The 21,182-nt window shown below is 36.3% G+C and overlaps 1 protein-coding gene across 2 annotated transcripts; it reads right to left on the bottom strand.

Annotated features, from left to right (window-relative positions):
* Positions 1–506: 506 nt before the first annotated feature.
* LOC128680476 (facilitated trehalose transporter Tret1-like) lies at positions 507–20,051 on the bottom strand. 2 transcript variants are annotated; one of them, XM_053763669.2, is made up of 7 exons: positions 19,866–20,051; positions 9,697–9,805; positions 5,151–5,321; positions 3,131–3,328; positions 2,734–2,929; positions 2,192–2,318; positions 507–1,866 (listed from the first exon to the last, which is right to left on the bottom strand). In XM_053763669.2, the coding sequence occupies exons 1-7, from the start codon at positions 19,866–19,868 to the stop codon at positions 1,177–1,179; spliced, it is 1,494 nt and encodes a 497-aa protein (XP_053619644.1). In that variant the 5' UTR covers positions 19,869–20,051; the 3' UTR covers positions 507–1,176. The 2 variants fall into 2 exon arrangements, with proteins under 2 accessions (XP_053619644.1, XP_053619642.1); XM_053763667.1 differs by lacking the exon at positions 19,866–20,051 and adding an exon at positions 19,642–19,686.
* Positions 20,052–21,182: the final 1,131 nt, after the last annotated feature.

The raw sequence follows: 21,182 nt of genomic DNA on the forward strand, positions 1-21,182 counted from the left end.
TGAAAAAGTCATTAATTTGTTCTGACGCAAAAGTAATCTGTCAATCATAATGACGATGTCATTTTCGTAGCTAGTTACGAATATGGAAAAAGTTGGACCCATTGGTGGGTGAAACCGGTGGATGGACGGGTCGCGGCTCCTAGTTACGAAAAAGTCTTTAAAATGTCTTTTCGTAGCTAGTTATGTACTAGTTAAGGTGCACGTAAGGAATTTCTTACGTAAAGGATTTTCCAGTCCAACGGTCTAAAACGACCAGATATCCTTATTGATTTTGTTATCTTTTGCCATATATCAACAAAAACGAAAAAAATATCATTTGCCTGTCATAATTCTTCAGATGATCGAGTAAGATCAAGAAAAAGAAAAAAAAATCGACAAAAATAAAAAATAAGAACGTCGGTTGGCTGAACATAAAATTGAATTTATAAAACAAAATATGACTAAGGAATAAATTAAATTTAGGTACCTACTCGCTTTTTAAGTAGGTACCAATGAAAAAAGGCAAGAACTATAAAATTATTTAATTCTCTAACACATCACATCACATTTAACAATAAGTTAAATCCATTCTCACATAATAAATTAACAATATTTGGCACTTTCCTTAAGACTATCTAAGTACTAACAACCAAATAGTACTAATAACAGTTGAATAATTAAATACATTATTATTCGATAACAAAACAAAATTTGTCCAGTTTCATTGTACGCGTGACGATCTTAAAAAAAAAAAACAAATCTAAACATAAATTAATTCAAATTTCAATACCTACTTTCAACAAAAGAGTTTCCAATTAGTTAAACAATAGAGGACTTTGACCAGCAACGTGAAGATACCGACTGCTACTGTGTGTTGCAACTTATAACGTCAAGCTATAATGGGATCTATATACTAAATTATTAGGCTCAGTTTATCTTGACGATATCAGTTGGCCCGACTTATATTTTCATCATTTAGAAATAAATTAAACACATAAATAAAACTCAGCAGTCTCTGTTGTCTACCTAAAAGGAAAATGTTTCTACTTATTTATTTTGTTCTCTTAATTCATGATCCTATTCAAGGTCACAAAATATATATTAAAAAAACAGGTCCCACTTTTAAAACTCTTATGAAAACTACTAATGTGGTTCGAGCCTCGAATATTATCATTATATTCTAAACGGTACTACATTTCATATACTTTTCCCAGCAAGTATGGCCTGAATTTGCGCCAAAGACTTGCCCTTAGTTTCGGGAATCAAGAAGAAAACGAAGAAGAAACAGACTATCATGAATCCTGAATACAACCAGAAGCAACTGTAAATACCGATCGCGTCTCTCATCAGCGGGAAGCATAGGGTCACGATGAAGACCAAACTCCAGTTGACAATAACGCTGATCCCAGTCGCGGCACTTCTGTATTCACCTGCGAATAACTCGCTCATCATCATCCAAGGTATAGGCCCGAAGCCCATCGAGAACGAAATGATGTATAACACTAGAGAAACTAACGGAATCCATCCAACGGGAGACACGTTGTAGCCGCTGCTTTGTAATTTGAAGTAAATTCCGAGGACGATGAGGGTGATGCCCATGATCGTGCAGCTTTGGAGGAGTAAGACCCTGCGGCCGGCCTTTTCGATCAGCAAAGAGGAGACGTAAGTGGCCAGGGTTTGGACGACGCCGACGATGATGGTGGCAATGACGGGCGGGATGTTGGAGCCGGCGGAGCGGAAGATGTCGTTGGTGTAGAAGATGACGGCGTTGACGCCGCTGAACTGCTGGAAGAACATGAGCCCGAGCGAGCACACGAAGGCGGCGCGCGGCGCGCGGCTCGCGAGCATGCTCAGCGCGCCCGCGCGCCGTCTGCTCGCGGCGTCGAGCTGACAATCAGATTTGTTATTTTTACAAGATGGTTTTACAACGTGACTACGGGCAACCATAGTATGCATAAAATAGTCGTTATGGTCGCAGACAGGCTGTCGTCAGCAATATTAAATAAAAAATGGTTCGTGCTAAGTCTCGTTATTATTATACATGTACGTACACCTATCACAATTCTAAAAAGAAACCCACCATAGCTGAATGTGGCCTTCTAGTTTCGCAAGTCATGCCTCTGTCTACTCTTTGAAGAATGAAGTCACAAGAGTTTCAGTGGTCTAAACATGAATGTTCAACTTGTTGTTTGTAAGCATATGATCTACCCACCTCTTTCTGCATGTCATCAAGTTCAATGGTGAGGTCAGCGTCGGGTCCCCTCAGCCAGCGCAGGGCCGCTTCAGCGTCACGACGTCTGTTCTTGCCGAGCAAATACTGGGGGGTTTCTGGCATCCACCTGGAATTACAAACGAAAAGTTTCTCTGCTATTTTTAAACTGTCGCACTTTGAACACTTCTTCCAGATTAAAAAAACGCCCGGATCGTGGTCCTTTGGGGTGCTATAGCCGAATGTTACCGGGAACACTTAAGGAGATGAGAGCGCGAGACTAGAACTATAGTATTAATTGCGCAAAAAATTGAATTTGGTGAAAATACTGCAGAATATTTTTAGAACTATCTAAACACAACACATTTCATATGGAGAAAAAGCAAACAAGTGTCTGTGTTCCAATAATAAGTACAAAAAGTTCCATCTCAGTCTCATATCACCCAGAGGGCAATACACTGATTGTCAAACTAGAAAAGTGAAAAGAGGACGGGTCTCCACTATTACCCACACAAAAACCTCTCAGAAAAAAGCTGCATACTAACCAGAATACAATAACCAGCAATGGTGGGAAGATAGCCAAGATGATGGATAGCGTCCTCCAATGAGTCCAGCCGCCGATGACGTAGCAGAGAAGAATACCGATGGTGAGGAACAACTGGAAGAAGGCTCCAAGAGACCCTCGGATGGAAGTCTCAGCTATCTCACCGATGTAAAGAGGAGCTGCCACGCAAATTCCACCTGGAATCAGATTATAGATTGTAAGGCAATTTGTTTAAAAGCATGAATAATTTACAAGAGCTTCAGAAGTATCTCTTTAATCATTGCGTGTTCAGGATTATATTTGAGGCTATCTTTCTACTTTGTAAGGAAAGAAGACGTATGTATATGTATGTATAACAATTAAGCACATTGTAAAGTTGAAGCAGGAAAAATACATACCAGTTCCGATTCCGCCGAAGAATCTCCCAGCGATCAACATCCCGGCGCCATTGGCAAAGATGATGAGCAGCCAGTTAAGCATGAAGGGTATGGACAGGACGAGGATGGTGGGCCGTCGACCCAGTTTCTGCGTGAGGTAGCCGGCTGGTAGGGCGCTGATGAGCGCGCCTATTGGAGATATTGAGGAGACGAGATAACCTGGAAAAGTATATTTGGAGAATTTTACCAAAGAGTAGCGTAGAAATTAATATTCAATTATCATCGACATAGAACGTTTTGTCGCATTTAATTATACGCTAATCTTGTAGTCTGTCTAAATATAAATATTGTAATTTATACAGCGACCTAGTTATAATACAAAATCAGTAAAATAATTCAACTTATGGAAGAAACAGGGATTTACATGAAAGAGCTTTATAAATTTCAAGCTGCTTTGTTTTTGTTTATATTACAAAATGTTGTTATTCATAGATAAATCGACTATCTATCTTCTATCGATTGTCTATCTTCATTATTATGATGATGATCTTGGCCATTATAATTCATTGTCTTGCTCACAAAATGGACTAGCTGCATTTTCCTGCAACCTTGACTTAGTTTCCCTAGTCATTCGTGTAAATTTACTAACACCAGTCCAAACTGCCCAGCTCATCAATGATTACCCCAAAAGAGTATTGTAGATACAATGTCAAATCATATCTTTTATTTAGCTCATACAAGAGAAACGTATATTAGAAATCGACGAGAAGAAACGAGACACACGGTCAGACGAATCTTTTGTCCCTTACCAAGTACCCGGTTTTACAAGACCTAATCTGCGTTTTGTAAGAGAAATTATCTTGCTCATTTGGATTATCATTCGTCTCATTTGGTCTTTAGTTTTATTTGTTTTTGGTGTAAACAATCATGGCATCATGGTTGCGGCCATTACATTGTCCGACTTGGCTGATATCCAATCGGCGCCAGTATTTAGAGAAGATTGTTACGTACAATTTTATGTGTAGTTAAAATTAACTTTGTTGACAAAATTTATGGCAACCACTGTAGCGATATAATTAGAAGTTAAACAGGTTATTGACTGCAATAATCTTGTTTAAACGTTTTGGCTTCTGAATCAGCACTTTATCTTTGATATTGAGTCATAAAATTAATTTGTATTAGCAGATTTCACAATAAAACTTGATAATAAATAAAGATATCGACAAGATGAAATATATAAGTAAGTATATAAAAATATTTGAGCTCATACATTAATTATTAGTTTCAAGATAAAAAAATAAATTAGACAAATCACACAGAGTTGACCCCAACGTAAATTCCAAATTCGTGTTTTAGGAAACTAACTAAAAAATATCATTTTCCATTTTATCCTGACCGGGGATTGAATCCGGGACCTCCGATGCAGACCGACATGATAACCACGTCACAGAGGTGGTCATAATGACTCAATTATTGACAATCGTCACATGACCCACGCCCCTGCCAATTATGGAGGTGTGTATTTGGCAGGTTCGCCACGTGCGTCAATCGGGTACTTCGAACTTTTGTTGTGTAACCAAAGGGGTTAAACACATAACGAAAATGTGAGTTACCCACGTAGTTATTTAAAAAAACTTACAGTAGCGCCATCAACTTTATATTGCGCCATTGAGCATCAGACTTTTTGACTAAATCCTACGGAAATCGTATAATTATCGGGATAAAAATAATACCCTATGTGTTAATTCAAGGTATCAGCTACCTCAATACCAAATTTCATAAAAATTGCCAGCCATTTGTGCGTGAAGAAGTAACAAACACATTCACAAACTTTCGCCTTTATAATATTAAAATACGAGCTGCGGTTCAGGACTTCGCTATCGTGGCAATTTCGGGATAAAAAGTACCCTATATGTTATTCCAAGCTATTATCTACCCGTACACCAAATTTTATAACAATCCGTCCAGTAGATTTTGCGTGCAAGAATAACAAACATACACACATCATCTTCACAATAAAAAGATTATGTAGTATACTCACTCTGTTTCCCATCCAACAAGAAACCAGCGGGCTGTCCCAACGAGTTGACCAGCGTGTGGTTGACGACGGTAACGTTGTTGACGGTAGAGTTGTCCTTCAGGGGCTCCAACTGCGGTAGCGCAGGGGACGTCCAAGCTAGGATCGTGCCAGCTATAACTGCGCCGATTGTGGCTGGAACGGAAATATAATGAGTATTTTTTTTACCAGTTTACAAAAATGAATTTTTTGCCACAATCTTTTATTGTCGTCAGAGAGATCTTATGGCATTTAACGCTTGACAAAAATTCCATGTGTAAACCAATGCTGTAGACTGTTGAGGAGCTCCCTCGTTTGGAGCCGATCCGGGCTGCACCATCATCAGGTCATGCCTATCATAATTGCATTATCATGGAAACTGAAGCGACGTGGGAAATTTCACCTCTGTAAGACAACCTGGAAGTAAGTGAAATCTAATTTGCATGATTTGATTGCAGACAACGGGACATGTGAAATTAAATAAAAGCTAAGCTAACAATGTCCTTGATAATAAGTTTTTTAGAAAAATGTAATAATGTCACGAACTAGGAACTAAGTTGTTATTCCAAAATACTAAGAAGAACCTACAACGGGTTCTTACTAATTTGGAATAACGCACCTGATAACTCTTTGGACCTTTGTTACGTACACCACATTAATTAAACTTTTTTTAGACAGTGTTACGTTTTCGTAACAATAAGTTTTTTACAAAAATATCATTTGATATTAATGTTACGGACTAGGAACCAGTGGGTTCTTAGTAATTTGGAATAACACGCTTGATAACTTTTTGGACCTTCATTACGTACTATCACTTACACTTTTTTAAATAGCATTGCGTTTCCGTAACAATAAGTTTTTTTTTACAAAAACGTCATTGATAATAAGTTTTTTACGAAAATGTATTTTTATATAATATACATACATATAACAAAAGTGTAATTGAGCTATGTCTGTCTGTACATAGGAGATGTTATAGAAAATAAGAATGAGGGATCTTATGTGGAAGCCAAAACATTTTTGTAGAATTTTTGTCTGTCGGTATATTTGTTCCAGCATCACGTAAAAACTACTAGATGGAATTTGATGCGGTTGCAGGTTGTATGGCGGATGGTCTAACTTGAAATCTGGTGTAGCTTTCATCGCGATACGTTGCTTAGAACCTGAGATAGTGACAATAATACTTCATGAGCGACGTGACTCCAACCAAAGAAAGAAAACGCGGGCGAAGCCTTAATGATAGCTTGATGATAATAAGTTTTTTACAATAATGTCATTATACCAAATACAGGCTAGTCACAGAGATCATTTTTCATTCAACGCGTTACAAAAAAAACATGTCCGCCAAATAAGCTGTTGAGGAGTTCCCTCGTTGGGAGCCTGGTACACGATCAGATCTCGCTTATTACAATAATGCATTACCATCCGAACTAAAGCCATGATTTTATGGCCATGCTATAACTGTTGAGGAATTATTAGTATAGTTTCATAGTTGGCCATTCTATTCACTGGGCCGGTTTTCATTAAATTTGAGAAAGACGTGCCGCGGGCAGAGCCATCTGTGCCTGTGAAAAAAGTGTCCGTCATTATATTATTTCTGAATAAATAAAAATTATTTATTTCCTGCATATATGCTTTGAATTTGAATTCGACTAATAAAGTCGATGCTTATGACGTTATCACCGTGAATAATTTTTTATATTAGCTTGATTTTACCGCTCAAAAAGCATTACTTCCTGCATTTTGTGCAATATTCACAACTCACATATTCACAAAATTACGTGCGTAATAGTTACAAATCTCATTAAATTCAATATGTTTTTACTCTAAACTTAAATGACGTCAAAAATATAAGTACACAATAATATTTAAATATAAAAAAATGTCATATTTTGTTAACCTTCCTCAATATCTCTTTGAGATAATCGTATAAAAATCTAACCAATATTTTTTAGGTAAGTATAGTGTGATTCGCGCGTTTTTTTTACTATATTATTCATGTTATATACATATAAACCTTCCTCTTGAATCACTCTATTTATTAAAATAACTCGCATCAAAATTCGTTGCGTAATTTTAATGATAGCCGATCATATATCAGATCGGTAAATAGTGACAGACAGACAACGGTTCCGGATTTTGATGCGAGTTTTTTAATACATAAAGTTTGGTCACTTTATGTATTAAAAAAACTCGCATCGTTGTCAATCAGGAAGAACCTACCTAAAACTATTGGAATTGATTTAATGATGCCATGGAAAAGGTACTTTTTACTATAGGTAAATTTCATGGAATGAGTAGGTACTCCATACGACACTAATGCCATGGTAAATTTATACTTATGAGACGTGACGTTAGTGACTTGTCAAAACGGTATCGCCTGTATGGAGTAATAAGGTGATATTCAAATTTTGCGTGCGTCATAGAGCATCATCAAAAATTGAATATCTCTATACCATTCCATACAAGCTAGTCACGTCACGTCAAATAAGTATAAATGTAAGTATTCATGTCTACCTTAAAGTAGTGGCAATCCGTACATCTATACATATGTATTATAAAACTTTATGCAGGCTATGTCTGTACACAGGCGATATTAATGAAAAATAGTCTTGGGTATTTTTATGGGACAATTTTGGCTACTTAGCCAAAATATTTTTTCTGTTTGTTTGAGATTGGATGCGTTTTTCACAGTTACATAGCGGATGGTCTAACTTAAAATCTGGTATAAGTTACATCGCGATAAGTTACTTAGAACCAAAGACATTGATAATAATGTTATGGGCGGAGGCAATAAATATCTAACTCCTTACTATTAATCCATAAGGGCATTGTAGTGTCACAAGAGAAAGTGTACTAATAATTGATCTAATAATGTGATCTGTCTGTCAGTCGATGTGTAATGTAAATGCATTTCAGTTACAGTCTATAATTAGTACCGAACGCATGTGCCAAGAGCGACCGTTCGACAGTAATAGGGTTGTTAACTTGACTTATTTTTGCGACGCAATAATGTGAGTAGTACTCACCTACTTATGTAGTAGAAATACTATATCTTAATCCTATCTAATTTTTTAAATGAGGCAGTAAGTTTGTTACGTTTCCACGCTCTATCTAATCACCCAAATTTCTTGAAATTTTGAATACATGAAGTTTAAAGTAAGTAGGTATATCGTGGTCATTACCTTACGGAATGAACACACGTAACGACTTTCTTGGCACTATTAATGTAGTAGTTTGCCGTTGCCTGTGTTGTGATCAACCCATTGGTTGCAGGGTTTCCTCACGATGTTTTCCTTCACCGGAACCAAGTGATTCTGATTGTTACACAAACTCATGTGGCACGAGCCGCACGAGTATGATTCGAACGTGGGATCTTTCGGTTTACAGGCGGACGTCTTAACCATTACACCATCACCGCTTCAAATCCCATGCATATGTTCTGTTCATAGAATTTCAAGAAGTGGTGGGCAAGTACTTATGTACATAAATGTAATATGTAAATAAATAAATACAAATATATTAGGACAAATCACACTGATTGAACTAGTCCCAAAGTAAGTTCGAGACTTGTGTTATGGGATACTAACTCAACGATATTTTATAACAAATACATATATAGATAAACATCCAAGACCCGGGTCAGTCAGAAAAAGATAATTCTCTCTCGTCTTTATTCGATGACGACCTCGGTGGCGCAGTGGTAAAGTGCTTGCCTCTGAACCCAGAGGTCCCGGGTTCGATCCCCGGGATCGGGTCATGATGGAAAATGATATTTTTCTGATCGACCCGGGTCTTGGATGTTTATCTATATATGTGTATTTGTTGTAAAATATAGTATCGTTGAATTAGTATCCCATAACACAAGTCTCGAACTTACTTTGGGGCTAGCTCAATCTGTGTGATTTGTCCTATTAGGTATTATATTTATTCTTTGCGTGTTCTCAAATGGTGCTACGATGGCGGCGTAAAAACTTGAAGAACGAAACTTGAAGATTTAGCCATGATTTCACAATCGGCCACCTCCTTGACGTCAACCCTCAATGGGAATGCTATTGTTGCCTATCGGCTGTCAACGCTATGTGACCTTTAGTTACAATTACGACATCCAAGGGACGATATGGAATGGCCCTATTCTAAAGCGAAGCCACAAGTCACAAAATCTATTTTTAACCCGACTTCATAAAAGTAGAAGGTTCAGTTCATATTTGATTAATACATACCATTTTTTATGTATGACTGGACCGATTTGAAAAATTCATTTTTCGTTGGGAAATTTAGTTACTCTTGTTCTGAACTTCGACTCAAGCCAATACATTTTTGTCTCTTGGACTAAACCTACTAATTGTGTTTATTTTATGGTTTTGAGTGTTAGAAATACTGAGGTCGAATGATTTTTTTGTAAAAGGCACTTTTATTTTCTTAAACTACTGCGTAAATGTAAACGTAGTTGACTTTTCATAATGCAATGAGACCTCTATTCGACTTTGTAAGGCAATACAACAATATAAAAGCTACACAAACTACTAACCAGCAACTGCAGCTAAATACTGTGTGGATTTCCTGGTCTCCCCGCCCTTCTCCTGGACGGAGAGCATGTGCATAGTGGGCTTGTCCATTTTGGTGTCTGTTGCTACATTCTGAAATAACAGAAAAATAAATATAAATATACACCATACATTTTTAATTATACCAAAAAAATCAAAGGCTTAATATATATACTATTGTCGTGATTTCTTATTTTTGTTAGTATTTTTAATAATTATACGGGCAACTCCAAAAAAATTAAGTAGTTACATTAAAAATAATGGCAATACAAACTATCACAATGACATTGACATGACAGATGTACGGAAATCTACCAATCACAGACTGACGTGTTCTCTGAAACAACCAATCGAAAAGAATTAGATTCAGATTTTTGGAGGGAAGGTTGTTGTAAAAAGATTAGAGATGGTGTGAGATGAAAAAAGCTAGCCCTTGTTTACCTCGATTATTGGAGTCATTAGAAATTGTGTACAGTTATTCTAGTTTTGCTTTTGTATATAAGGCGTCGTAAATATTGTGCAATTGTAGAAAATGTATTGACATTAAATGTATTGAGTGCATCTCTTGCATATCTTTGATAATCTTCGTAATTGTATCATTTAATATGGTATATCCGTAGTAAAACCCACCTACGTTTGAGTATGTATTACACAGTTTAAAGATCCCTAGCTTTGGAATTCGCAAAACTATATACCTATGACTATATTAATACATGTGAGTAAACAAAATTTAATATTATAGTTTATCACCAAAGATATAGGTTTGCGTTTATCCCAAAATATCAATGAATTTATGGACGTAGTTTGAAACTCCAATTATTCCAATCCATAGTTTATCGTGTTCTCTCGCTCTCGCGTGCAATGACCCTGGCATAGGCAAAAAATAAATAAATAAAAAAGAATTGCCAGAATTTATCAATGAAAATCGACTTTGTGTGAACCGCTGTACTGAACCTACCTTTACTATGAAGCGTAGTAGTCAGGTGGCCCACTCCATTATAACCAATTATTATAGATTTTTTGGATAAATTTTGGATTTCGTTTTTGTTTTGACTATGCACATATTATCAGTAATAGGTACTGATAGCCATTTTATTATTGACAGCTATTTTATTTTTTGGCATAATTAAAAATTTATGGTGTATATCGCAAATTCGTATAATCGACTTAATTTTTAGTATGAATATTCATTCCATGTTCCTAAATTGAACTGAGTTTTATTGGAATCGTTACGTAAACGTTGATGGTAGGCCCGCAAATCTAAAAATATAAAATCTAAGCTTAGATGGAGAATAACAGGATTATTAATTTATCAAGAATATCTTAAGTACTACATTGCAATGGGACAGTGAACGCTCGCTGAAGATATTGCAAGTTAATGGGTTAACAAATACTAACGAATTGACCGCGAGTCATCTTATTTGCGCTGTGGCAAGGCATCTCATTGCATTTTGAATTGTTACAAATTGTTGCAAAGGTCAGATGTGGTCTCAATTGAAGTTATAGTGTAATGATTCTATTTATTGATTACTAGCTGCGCCCCGGGGCTTCCCACCCGTGGGAATTTCGGGATAAAAAGTACCTTATGTGTTATTTCCGTTTATATACTACCCGTGTAACAATCGGTCTAGTAGATTTTACGCGAAAGAGACAGACATACATATAACTACAATATTACTGGCTTTCTCCCGCGGCTTCGCCCGTGTTGTCCTTTCTGGTTTCCCCATATAAACTTAGAACCCCCTTTTTACCCCCTTAGAGAAAGAATTTTGAAAAATCCTTTCTTAGAGGATGACTACATCATAGTAGCTATATGCATGCCAAATTTCAGCCCGATTGGTCCAGTAGTTTGGGCAGAGCGTTGATAATATGTCAGTCAGTAGGTAGGGTTTCGCTAATGCTTTCGTCTATCATAACCATAACTACTTGAGATGTTTGAATGATTCTTCTTTGCGAGTAGAAAAGGCAGCATCCTCTACGGAGGAGCGCGAATGGCGCAATGGTTAGTGCGCTCGTCCTGCGGTTAACTTCCACAATAGTCTTTCATTGGATGGGTGACAAAAAATTTGAATATGAGTATTAATAATCCCAAGTAAATGCGAAAGTAAGTTTGTTTGTTAACTCTTCATGCTTTATCTAATAAACCAATCTTATTGAAGTTTTGGATAAAATGTTTGATGTACGCCGAAAGGTAAACCTACCTATCATCCCGGAAAAATAAGCGAGCGGGCGGAGCCGCAAGCGAAAGCTAGTGTCAGTTAAAAGAAACTGATAAAAATGTGATGGTGTGCCGGTAGATAGTGCCGGTAGACAGGTAAAAATATTAAGGACCAGACTATTTTAAAATTTTCTTCTTGCCAATGTGTCCTGATGTAATTGACCGAGCGAGGGAAGCGAACGAGGTCTACTACAATTCTACTTGGGGCAAAAATACATTTTTTGTATGTACCTATTTTTGTTTATAACGTAATTACTTTCGAACCGTTTCCGATTTTGATGAAATTTAAAATGTATAGAATTTTTAGTTCGTGGAGCTACAAAATCGGTTAAGCCGTTATTAGCCGTTGAAATATTCACAATTTTGTAAAAAAAATATTGTGTTCGCGTTGTCTAAGTTCGTGGTACTCGTAGGTGTAGGTAGGAACCATCCGTATCTACATTTCTATCACGCGACGCTTTTATCATTCGCGGATAGTTGGAAATATTCTTCCTTATAGTAAATGATAGTGATCTAGTACCATTAACGTCATCATGTTTTATATTTATCGATATTATCAGTGATTGAGAATTCTGAGAATTATATGAGGTGATTTATTTACAAGACTACTTTATTTATTTATTTATTCAGGTACACATGCAGACAAATTACAATTGTACAGTTTTATACATCAGAGGTATACATTACTGAACAAGTCAAATCCGCACAAATTTAGTGTACACAGCATGATCATTTAAAAACGTATAAGTACTCAGATAAATTTACATAACTAATAAAAGAAGTACCTAAGGTTAATTGTCTTTGCTAAAGAAAATTGTCTGATGCTTTGACCGAAGATATTTTAACATTACTGACAACGGATTGTTGAAGGAGATAGGTATTATTTTTTTATAACAGAACTACGAAAGTTAAACTACTAGAGCATTTACTAAACATTACAGATGAATAGAGCGCATTGCTGATATAACGGTGTGCCTGGATCTGTTTTTCACAGTTCCTTTGATATCTAACGCAGGCACCAGATGTCTTTTACATCTCTACGTGTTCTGCGTTATTTTTCGTATACGTGTTCCCGGTTGCTTTTGGCGCTGTGACTCCCCGAAGACCAGGGTTCGCGTAAAAACATCAACCATTAAATTTCGAGTGTTTGCCTATTGTTTTACAACCCGCTGCGTACTTGACGTCAAGCCTCCTTGGAGATGCTACTGTTTCCTATCAGCTGTCTCACTTAGTCGCTTCGTAGGACATCCACGGGAGGATTTGAAGCAATTCTAGGCCTCTTAAATTTTTAGGAAATGTCGTCTAATAATATTAGATACCTACGAGTAAATACTTAGTTACATACTATAATATAACAAAATCACGATCTCAGATAGTGAATACGATACAGATAATGATAGCACACAATTTAGTTAAGTACACACGGCACAAATCTGGAGATATGGCCAGATATGAGGTATGACCACTTGTGTTATCTTGCATAGCCTTCACTGACACTGTACATACGTTGGTTTTAGGATATTTTGACCAGATATTCTTCTGTAAACCTTTATTTTATTAGCTGTTTAAGTCCCACTGCTGGGGAAAAGCCTCCCCTAACTTCCTCCACGCATTCCTATATATTATATTCCTATCATAAAATGTTATGGCGGGTCATTACTAATTAGTGTTACATACAATAATGTTATTTGCAAGTGGTGTTCAATTTAACTTCTAAATAAATAGATTTCCCTTATCTATACATATGTACTTATGTACTGACAATAAAACTAATGATTTATTTTCTTTGTTTGTAACACATAAATTGAAAAGCTAAGCACTGGATCGATTTTGAAGAAAGGCACGGAGATAGACTAAACCTTCAGGGGTAACATTGGTTACTTTACATTTTGGTACCCCGTGCGAAGTCGCGGGCTGTAGCTATAATCAAAACCGCAGGTCTGCTACCTAGATTTAATTACGAACTGTGGTTTAAACTAACACCCAATTGAAACTTATACGTTCCGGGTTATATATATACTTACTTAGGATTCTATGTAGGTCTGAGTCGGTCCGAAATGCCGGTCCGTAATATTATTGTGAAATATTATTGAACTGAAAACATGATGAACAAGTTTATTTGTTAGACTAATAATTAAAAAAAAAACCGACTTTCAATATTCATTTCGCTACAACTTTTGCATGGCTGAACATATCTAAGAACCAACGCATAAAGAATAATATAAAAAAAACCGCATCCAAATCGGTTCACCCGTTGATGAGTGAGCTACGGTGCCACGTACATACAGACAGTTAGTTAGTCAAACTTTAACACCCATCTTTTTGCGTCGGGGGCTTACGTGGAAATTAACTTTTTTTTTTATAGCCTGTATTTTGTGTCCCACTGCTGGGCAAAGGCCTTCCCTTCTGTCTTTCAAAGGTATGTCTCTATGGCTCAGGATAGAGACCTTTGGAAATTAACATATAATAATAATATTTTCTTTATTGCATCAAAAAGTCTTCAATTACTTAAGTTTGAAATCACCTTTTAGGCAAATTTGCAAGACTTGGGAAACATGGCTTGGTAAGGTAAGTGGCGGTAGCACAAAATGGTGGGACCACAAATCAATAATCAAGAAGTTTGAATCCTTAGTCATTTCGCTGTCTACCCCGTGATGTATAAAGACCAATATCTGTTAGTAATCTCATTGCGAGATTATTGAGACGAAGCTGTGGGCTGATGTCGAGTGACCATGCTAACGAACTTGCTAATATGCCGATAATTGAATGACGCGAGGTACTGACTAATCATAATTCATAATCAACGTGCAATGTGTTTATCTCTACTGGACACATGGGGCCACGAAGGGAAAATTAGTTTTTTTTGTACAGTAAACGAGCTTGCAGATGGTAAGTAAACACCGCGGCCAATGGTCGCCGGCAACCCAGGTCACCGTGCGTTGCCGACTTTTTGAGAAAGCGATAGACTCTTTTCTTGAAAGCCCCAATGTCGAAACTATTAGGGAACACAGGAAGAAGTTATGTGAAAAACGGACTTATATGAAAAATGGGTTTACGCCATAGATAAAAGAAATTTAGATAATTTTGTGTATTGTTTACGCAATTATATTATTTGTCCAATTTCTTCCCAAAAAGTCGGGCGTATAGGTACGCAACTGGGTTTGCGCCGGACTATGGCGCCAACCGTCAAGATGAGGAGAGTAGTATTTCTCTTTCCGGCGAGTGGCACATCCATGGATATCAGAATATATACGAAGGTACGTCTGTCACAAGGTCGAATAGTTTTGGTATTCAATCTGATATTAAGCTACCCTCGTAGAAATCCTCTTACCTATACAATCTTCTAGACGTTAATTTATATTGATGTAAAATCATAAAAAGACATGGTAGAATTGTTCTTCTTCTTCGTGTCAAGAAGACTGAAGAAGGTAAGATTATTTATACCTATAATATTAGGGGCACGTCCCGGCTTTGCTCGGGTAAAAAATAAATTAAACGCCAGAACCTTATTCATGAATCACAGCACGATTATGTAAATCGTTTAAAAAATCCCGCACCAAAATCCGTTGCGTGGTTTTAAAGATTTAAGCATACATAGAGACAGACAGCGGAAAACGACTTAGCTTTATAGGTAGATACCCACTACTTATATGTAAGTAGTGATAAGAAAAATCGGAGTTTAGGTACCTAAATCACATTGCTCTTAAACCTTTACCCAATGGTTGACATATCTATTGGTTATCAAAATAATCTTGAGCGGGATTTAGATAACTTAAGTCGCTGCTTCCGTACGGGATTAAATTTTGACAGCTAATTGTAGTGTTGTAAATTTGTAAGTATGTTGTGAGTATCTTAGTCATACGAGTACTTATATATTTATCGTAGGTATGTGAATTTTGATTTTAGACAGTGCATGGCCCGTGCCGTCTTCGCTCGGCTAAAAACATAATCCTAACTAATATTATAAATGCGAAAGTAAGTTTGTTTGTTTGTGTAAACTACAAAATATTCCTCACAAAGACACCTCAGTTTAGCTATAAAAATTTGAAACCGAAAATAATGACGCGTTGGATTAGCCTCAATATGAACAGAAGACTGACTGACAAACTGACAAAAGCTGTGATTCAGATCCGGATATGATATTCTGCATATACAAGATTTACATTACGGATTCATTAAATAGTTATAGGTACTATTATTATAAAGAAGTAAGCGTTTGTGAGTCTGTGAAGCGTATGTTTGAGGCGGGTAATCTCCGAAACTACCGAACCGATTTCAAAAATTCTTTCACCATTAGACAGCTGTACACTATCCAAGATTGCTATGTTTTATCTCTAAATTCCCACAGAAGCGAAGCTCCGGGCAACATCTAGTGTAGATGCCCTTAGTCGCCTCGTACGACATCCTCCCGTGGATGGATGGATGGAGTGGTCCTATTCTAGGGCGAAACCTCACGCCACAGTTAGATATAAATATAAAGCAATTTTATCAAAAAATAGGCATAAGTAGGTATAATATAATCCATAACTTGGAGATTATCAATTGATACCTAGGTATCATAAGATTTATGATTACGACCACATGAAGTTGAGTAGCTGTGTTGTATAACCGGCGGCACCTCGCCTTAGATAACAATATTAACAATGTAAATACGCAAAGTATAATACATATTTCAAAGCTAAAAAAGCTACAAACTACAAGCGCTGTGATGGTCGACCCTAGAGAATGGTATTCCTGACAATAAGTCAAAATCAAATCATTAATACAGAAATTAGACCGTCAGATGCATTTTTTAAGCCATATATGTATTTAACGACATAATTTAAGACGAATTTACGTCCGTTGAAGAAACATTCTGTTGGCGAACCGTTCGTAGACGAAACGATCGTCAGACTCAAACAGCAAGTTGTGCCGGTGTGAAGGGTGAGAGAGACAGTGTTTTGGGGTATTGTGGCAAAAGATCCTATAGGCCACAAAGTCGGCGATGCGAGCAACAGAATGAATCTCAGATGAACAATAGGTACTGCTAACAGCACATCAAAATACACAAATTCATTGCAAATTCGCCACTATTGCCGCGCCGCCATATAGATTCATGTAGGGTAATTTGATGTGCTGACTGTACTAGATGCCGAAATACACAGTTGATCAGGGCGCCTATTCCATCAACTATTACACAATGATTCAAATGCAGCGCAGTTCAGTTTAGGAACCTAAAATGAATTGCGTTTTTTAGTATCACCAACTTATCTTAACAAAGTTGCATTTGAATCGTAAGGAGTGAATGAAATTCATAAAACAAGTAAAAATTGTCTCTGAACTTGAACTGAATTGTCTCTACCCCAGTAACAACAACAACAACAAACCTGAAACGTATTCTTACCATTTTGAGCAAACAATATGAATTTTTTTGTTACTTAAAATTAATATGTATATTATTATCTTTATGTTAGTTACATGACTAAAGTAAATACAAAACACAATAAAATAAAAAAATTAAATTACAATAAATGCAATATAATCTAGATTCACAAATTTTTCGATCATAACAACTAAACTAAAAAAAAACACTAAACACACACTTCGGAACATAAAAACCGTACCACGATGGAGTTTCGGTGGCAAAACTAGGAACTAACAGATAAACCACGTCATTGTTTTCAGCGAAAGCGACTTCTTTCGTGGTAATCAATCAGAAATAGTAACTTTTTTTGAATTGCGAATTTTGACAGATACGCGATCCAGTTTACGTTCTCAATGCACATCATGGTACCGAATGTATCCAAAATGAGTGAATGAAATCGAAATGACGTATTGTTTTAGTGACTACCTATAATGGATCGGTATGTCAACTTAATGGTACGAATTAGCGATGCAGATCAGTTTAGGTCCTCAAATGACTCATTAATTCAACAATATAATTTAATATCCTCGTTTTAAAGGTCAAAGTAGGTACAGTTTTACATATACAGTCAAGTACATGTAAAGTTATTCATCAAGGACTTCTATGTTGAGGTAATATCGGTGAGTTTGCTATAAAGGACACTTTGATATGCTGTCGACAGTACCTTTATTATTGAAACATTATCAATTCACAAATTATGTATGTATTTACACACAAATTGTACCTAATTATGTTTTGTAACTGTGTTGATAATTCTGTGTAAGTAGGTAAATATTGGTTATTTATGGTATAGGTTATATATGCCCTCATGAATACAAATTAATGTGCAGAATCTATAATGTCTGTGGAATAATTTGCTTCTCAAGAAACATCTGCATACCTAAACAAAAAAAAAAGCCACATAAACGACATATAAAAAAAAAGCAATATAATTTTTTATTGTTCATGAATTAATTGATGTTTATATTTTATAATCGACTAGGTTTTGTCTGCGGCTTTGCCCGTGATTGCTTCATGCGTTCGCCCAAAACATATTATTGCCAATATTTCGGGTTCTAATTAAAGTACCTATTGCGAAGTAACCTATACCAGATTTTAAGTTAGACCATCCGCTATATAACTGTGAAAACCGCATCCAATTCTATCCAGTAGATTATGCCTGAGATTTTGCGTGATGCCCGAATAAACAAACAGACAAAATCTTTAAAAAAATGTTTTAGCTTCGGTTAATCCCATAGAGCATTTTTCATTAATACCTTATATGTACAGACATACTTACAGTTTTATTTTATGTAGGTATAGATGTTGACCGCGGCTGCTCCCGCGCAAAAATAATGTAGACTATTATCACTTTCCAACTCCACACCAAAATCCAATAATATTATTATCACAGATTTGTATGGATGCTCAGAATACAAAATAATCTGTATACAAGTATGGATGGATGGATAGTACGGATGCTGCGCGTGGCACATTACAGTACATACATAGGTACATTTTTTCGCAACAAAAGGAATGCCTAGCTATTGTTATGTCTGTCAAATCTCATCAAAACCGGTCCAGTATCCTTGAGTTTTAGTAGTACAATACAACCATCTTGACATTTTGACGACCTCGGTGGCGCAGTGGTAAAGTGCCTCGGTGCAGAGGGCACCGAGAGGTCCCGGGTTCGATCCCCGGTCGGGTCATTATGGAAAATGATCTTTTTCTAATTGGCCCGGGTCTTGGATGTTTATCTATATATGTATTTGTTATAAAATATAGTATCGTTGAGTTAGTCCCATAACACATTATGGGATATAACTCAACTGTTAGTCTCGAACTTACTTTGGTGCTAGCTCAATCTGTGTGATTTGTCCTAATATACCTATATCTAAACATATAATAAAATTGTAAGTAGGCTATGTTTGTACTTAGGAGATATCAAAAAAAATATATTTTGGGGGGTCTTTACGGGACTAATAAAACACAAAACATTTTTTTTTAATTTTTGTCAGTCTTTCTGTATGTTTCATCGCGCATCACGCATTACTACTAAATGGAATTTGATACGATTTTTACTGTTGTATAGCGGAAGGTATAACTTAAAATCTGGTATAGGTTTCATCTCGATACGTTGCTTAGATCCCAAGATATCGACAATAATATGTTATGAGCGGACGCACGTAATAACGCCGGCGAAGCTGCGTCGTATTGTTGTATTTTAGTAATTGTTTATGTTTTAGCTACAAACAATCAAAGGGAGCGAATCAATATTACCTACTATACTTACCTACTGGCTAATTAGTTCTCTATTATGACACTTACACTGTAGTGAGGTATCCGTGCTTCATGCATAAAAAACTGTACAATTAATTATCAACATAATCGTCAAAATCGTATCTATTCTATAAATTGATATACCTATACTATATATAACAAATCCTAAATCTAATAACGAGTAATAAAAACATTTACAACATTAGTTGTGTGTGGTTATCTGTATTGACAAAATCAGGGTACTTAGATAACGATAATAAATAGGTACTTACCATCAAAAATCGATAGCTGTGTCAAAAAATAAAATGTTCAATAACACACACTGGCAACAACACAAACAAATCCATAAAATTAAAAATAATTTGTGACGAAAAAAATAAAATGTTCTATTTTTGAATTATGTAACGTTGTTATTGGCGCGCTTGGCGGTTGGCGGGACACTGCGCGTAGTATGTATTTGCCCGCTCGACGAATTTACAAATGGAGTACACGTGCCGCCAAAATAATTTGGAAGTACAGTCGACATGATGTTTTATCGTAATTGGTACTAATGTCTGCGTAATAGGGTCTAATGTTGAATAAATTGCACTGCTCGTGCACTTTTCTGTTGATCTAAGACGTGTGGTGCGGTGGTTATTAACCAATTATTTAAAATAATTTTGTACTTAGGTGCCTAGGTGTGTGTCTATGTGGTTAGGTAATTGTAGGTACATATTTTAGTAACTAAAACTTCTCTAAGCGGTCCGGTCGGATTGCGATTTTATTGTTGTTCAATTGTTTTGTTCATCTCCAGGATCGAAGGGTCGAGTGTGTTATTGTTAAAATTGGTGTCAGATTTATGCAAGTCGCCTAAAGGCATCTGACATAACTAGTATTACGACTAACTGCCGCCTGGTGTCAAGTACAACCACAATTTATACATTTATTCTGCCTTAATGTCGCAACTCTGGAGACCACGTCTTGAACTTTCGTTCGACGACGTATCTCCAGGTTGCGAACTCGATCTTGTAATTTGATATGTTAATTTAATTCATTGATTGACTTTTAAAGACATCCCTTACACGACAAATGTACGGAGGGATTTTAAGATTTAAAAAAAAATTTTTAGCTATAGGTAGATAGGTAACAATGTGAAATTTAGCTAGCTGTGAAATAAGGTTATATGAAATTGAAAGATTTGATCACTGATATGCTAAACTGAATGTATTTAGTGTACTAATTAATACTAATTTGACGACCTCGGTGGCGCAGTGGTAAGATTCTTACCACTGAACCGAGAGGTCCCGGGTTCGAACCCCGGTCGGGTCATGATGGAAAATGATCTTTTTCTGATTGGCCCGGGTCTTGGATGTTTATCTATATATGTATTTATTATAAAATATAGTATCGTTGAGTTAGTATCCCATATTACAAGTCTCGAACTTACTTTGGGGCTAACTCAATCTGTGTGATTTGTCCTAATATATTTATTATTATTATTTATTTATTAATTAAATCTTTTCATACTTATTATACTATGTAACTCTAACACCAATATGGACGCCTCATGTGGCCACGCGCGACCACTCTGCCAAGAGCGAAACGACAGA

Source organism: Plodia interpunctella, chromosome 24, assembly GCF_027563975.2.
Source record: "Plodia interpunctella isolate USDA-ARS_2022_Savannah chromosome 24, ilPloInte3.2, whole genome shotgun sequence".
Taxonomy (NCBI): domain Eukaryota; kingdom Metazoa; phylum Arthropoda; class Insecta; order Lepidoptera; family Pyralidae; genus Plodia; species Plodia interpunctella.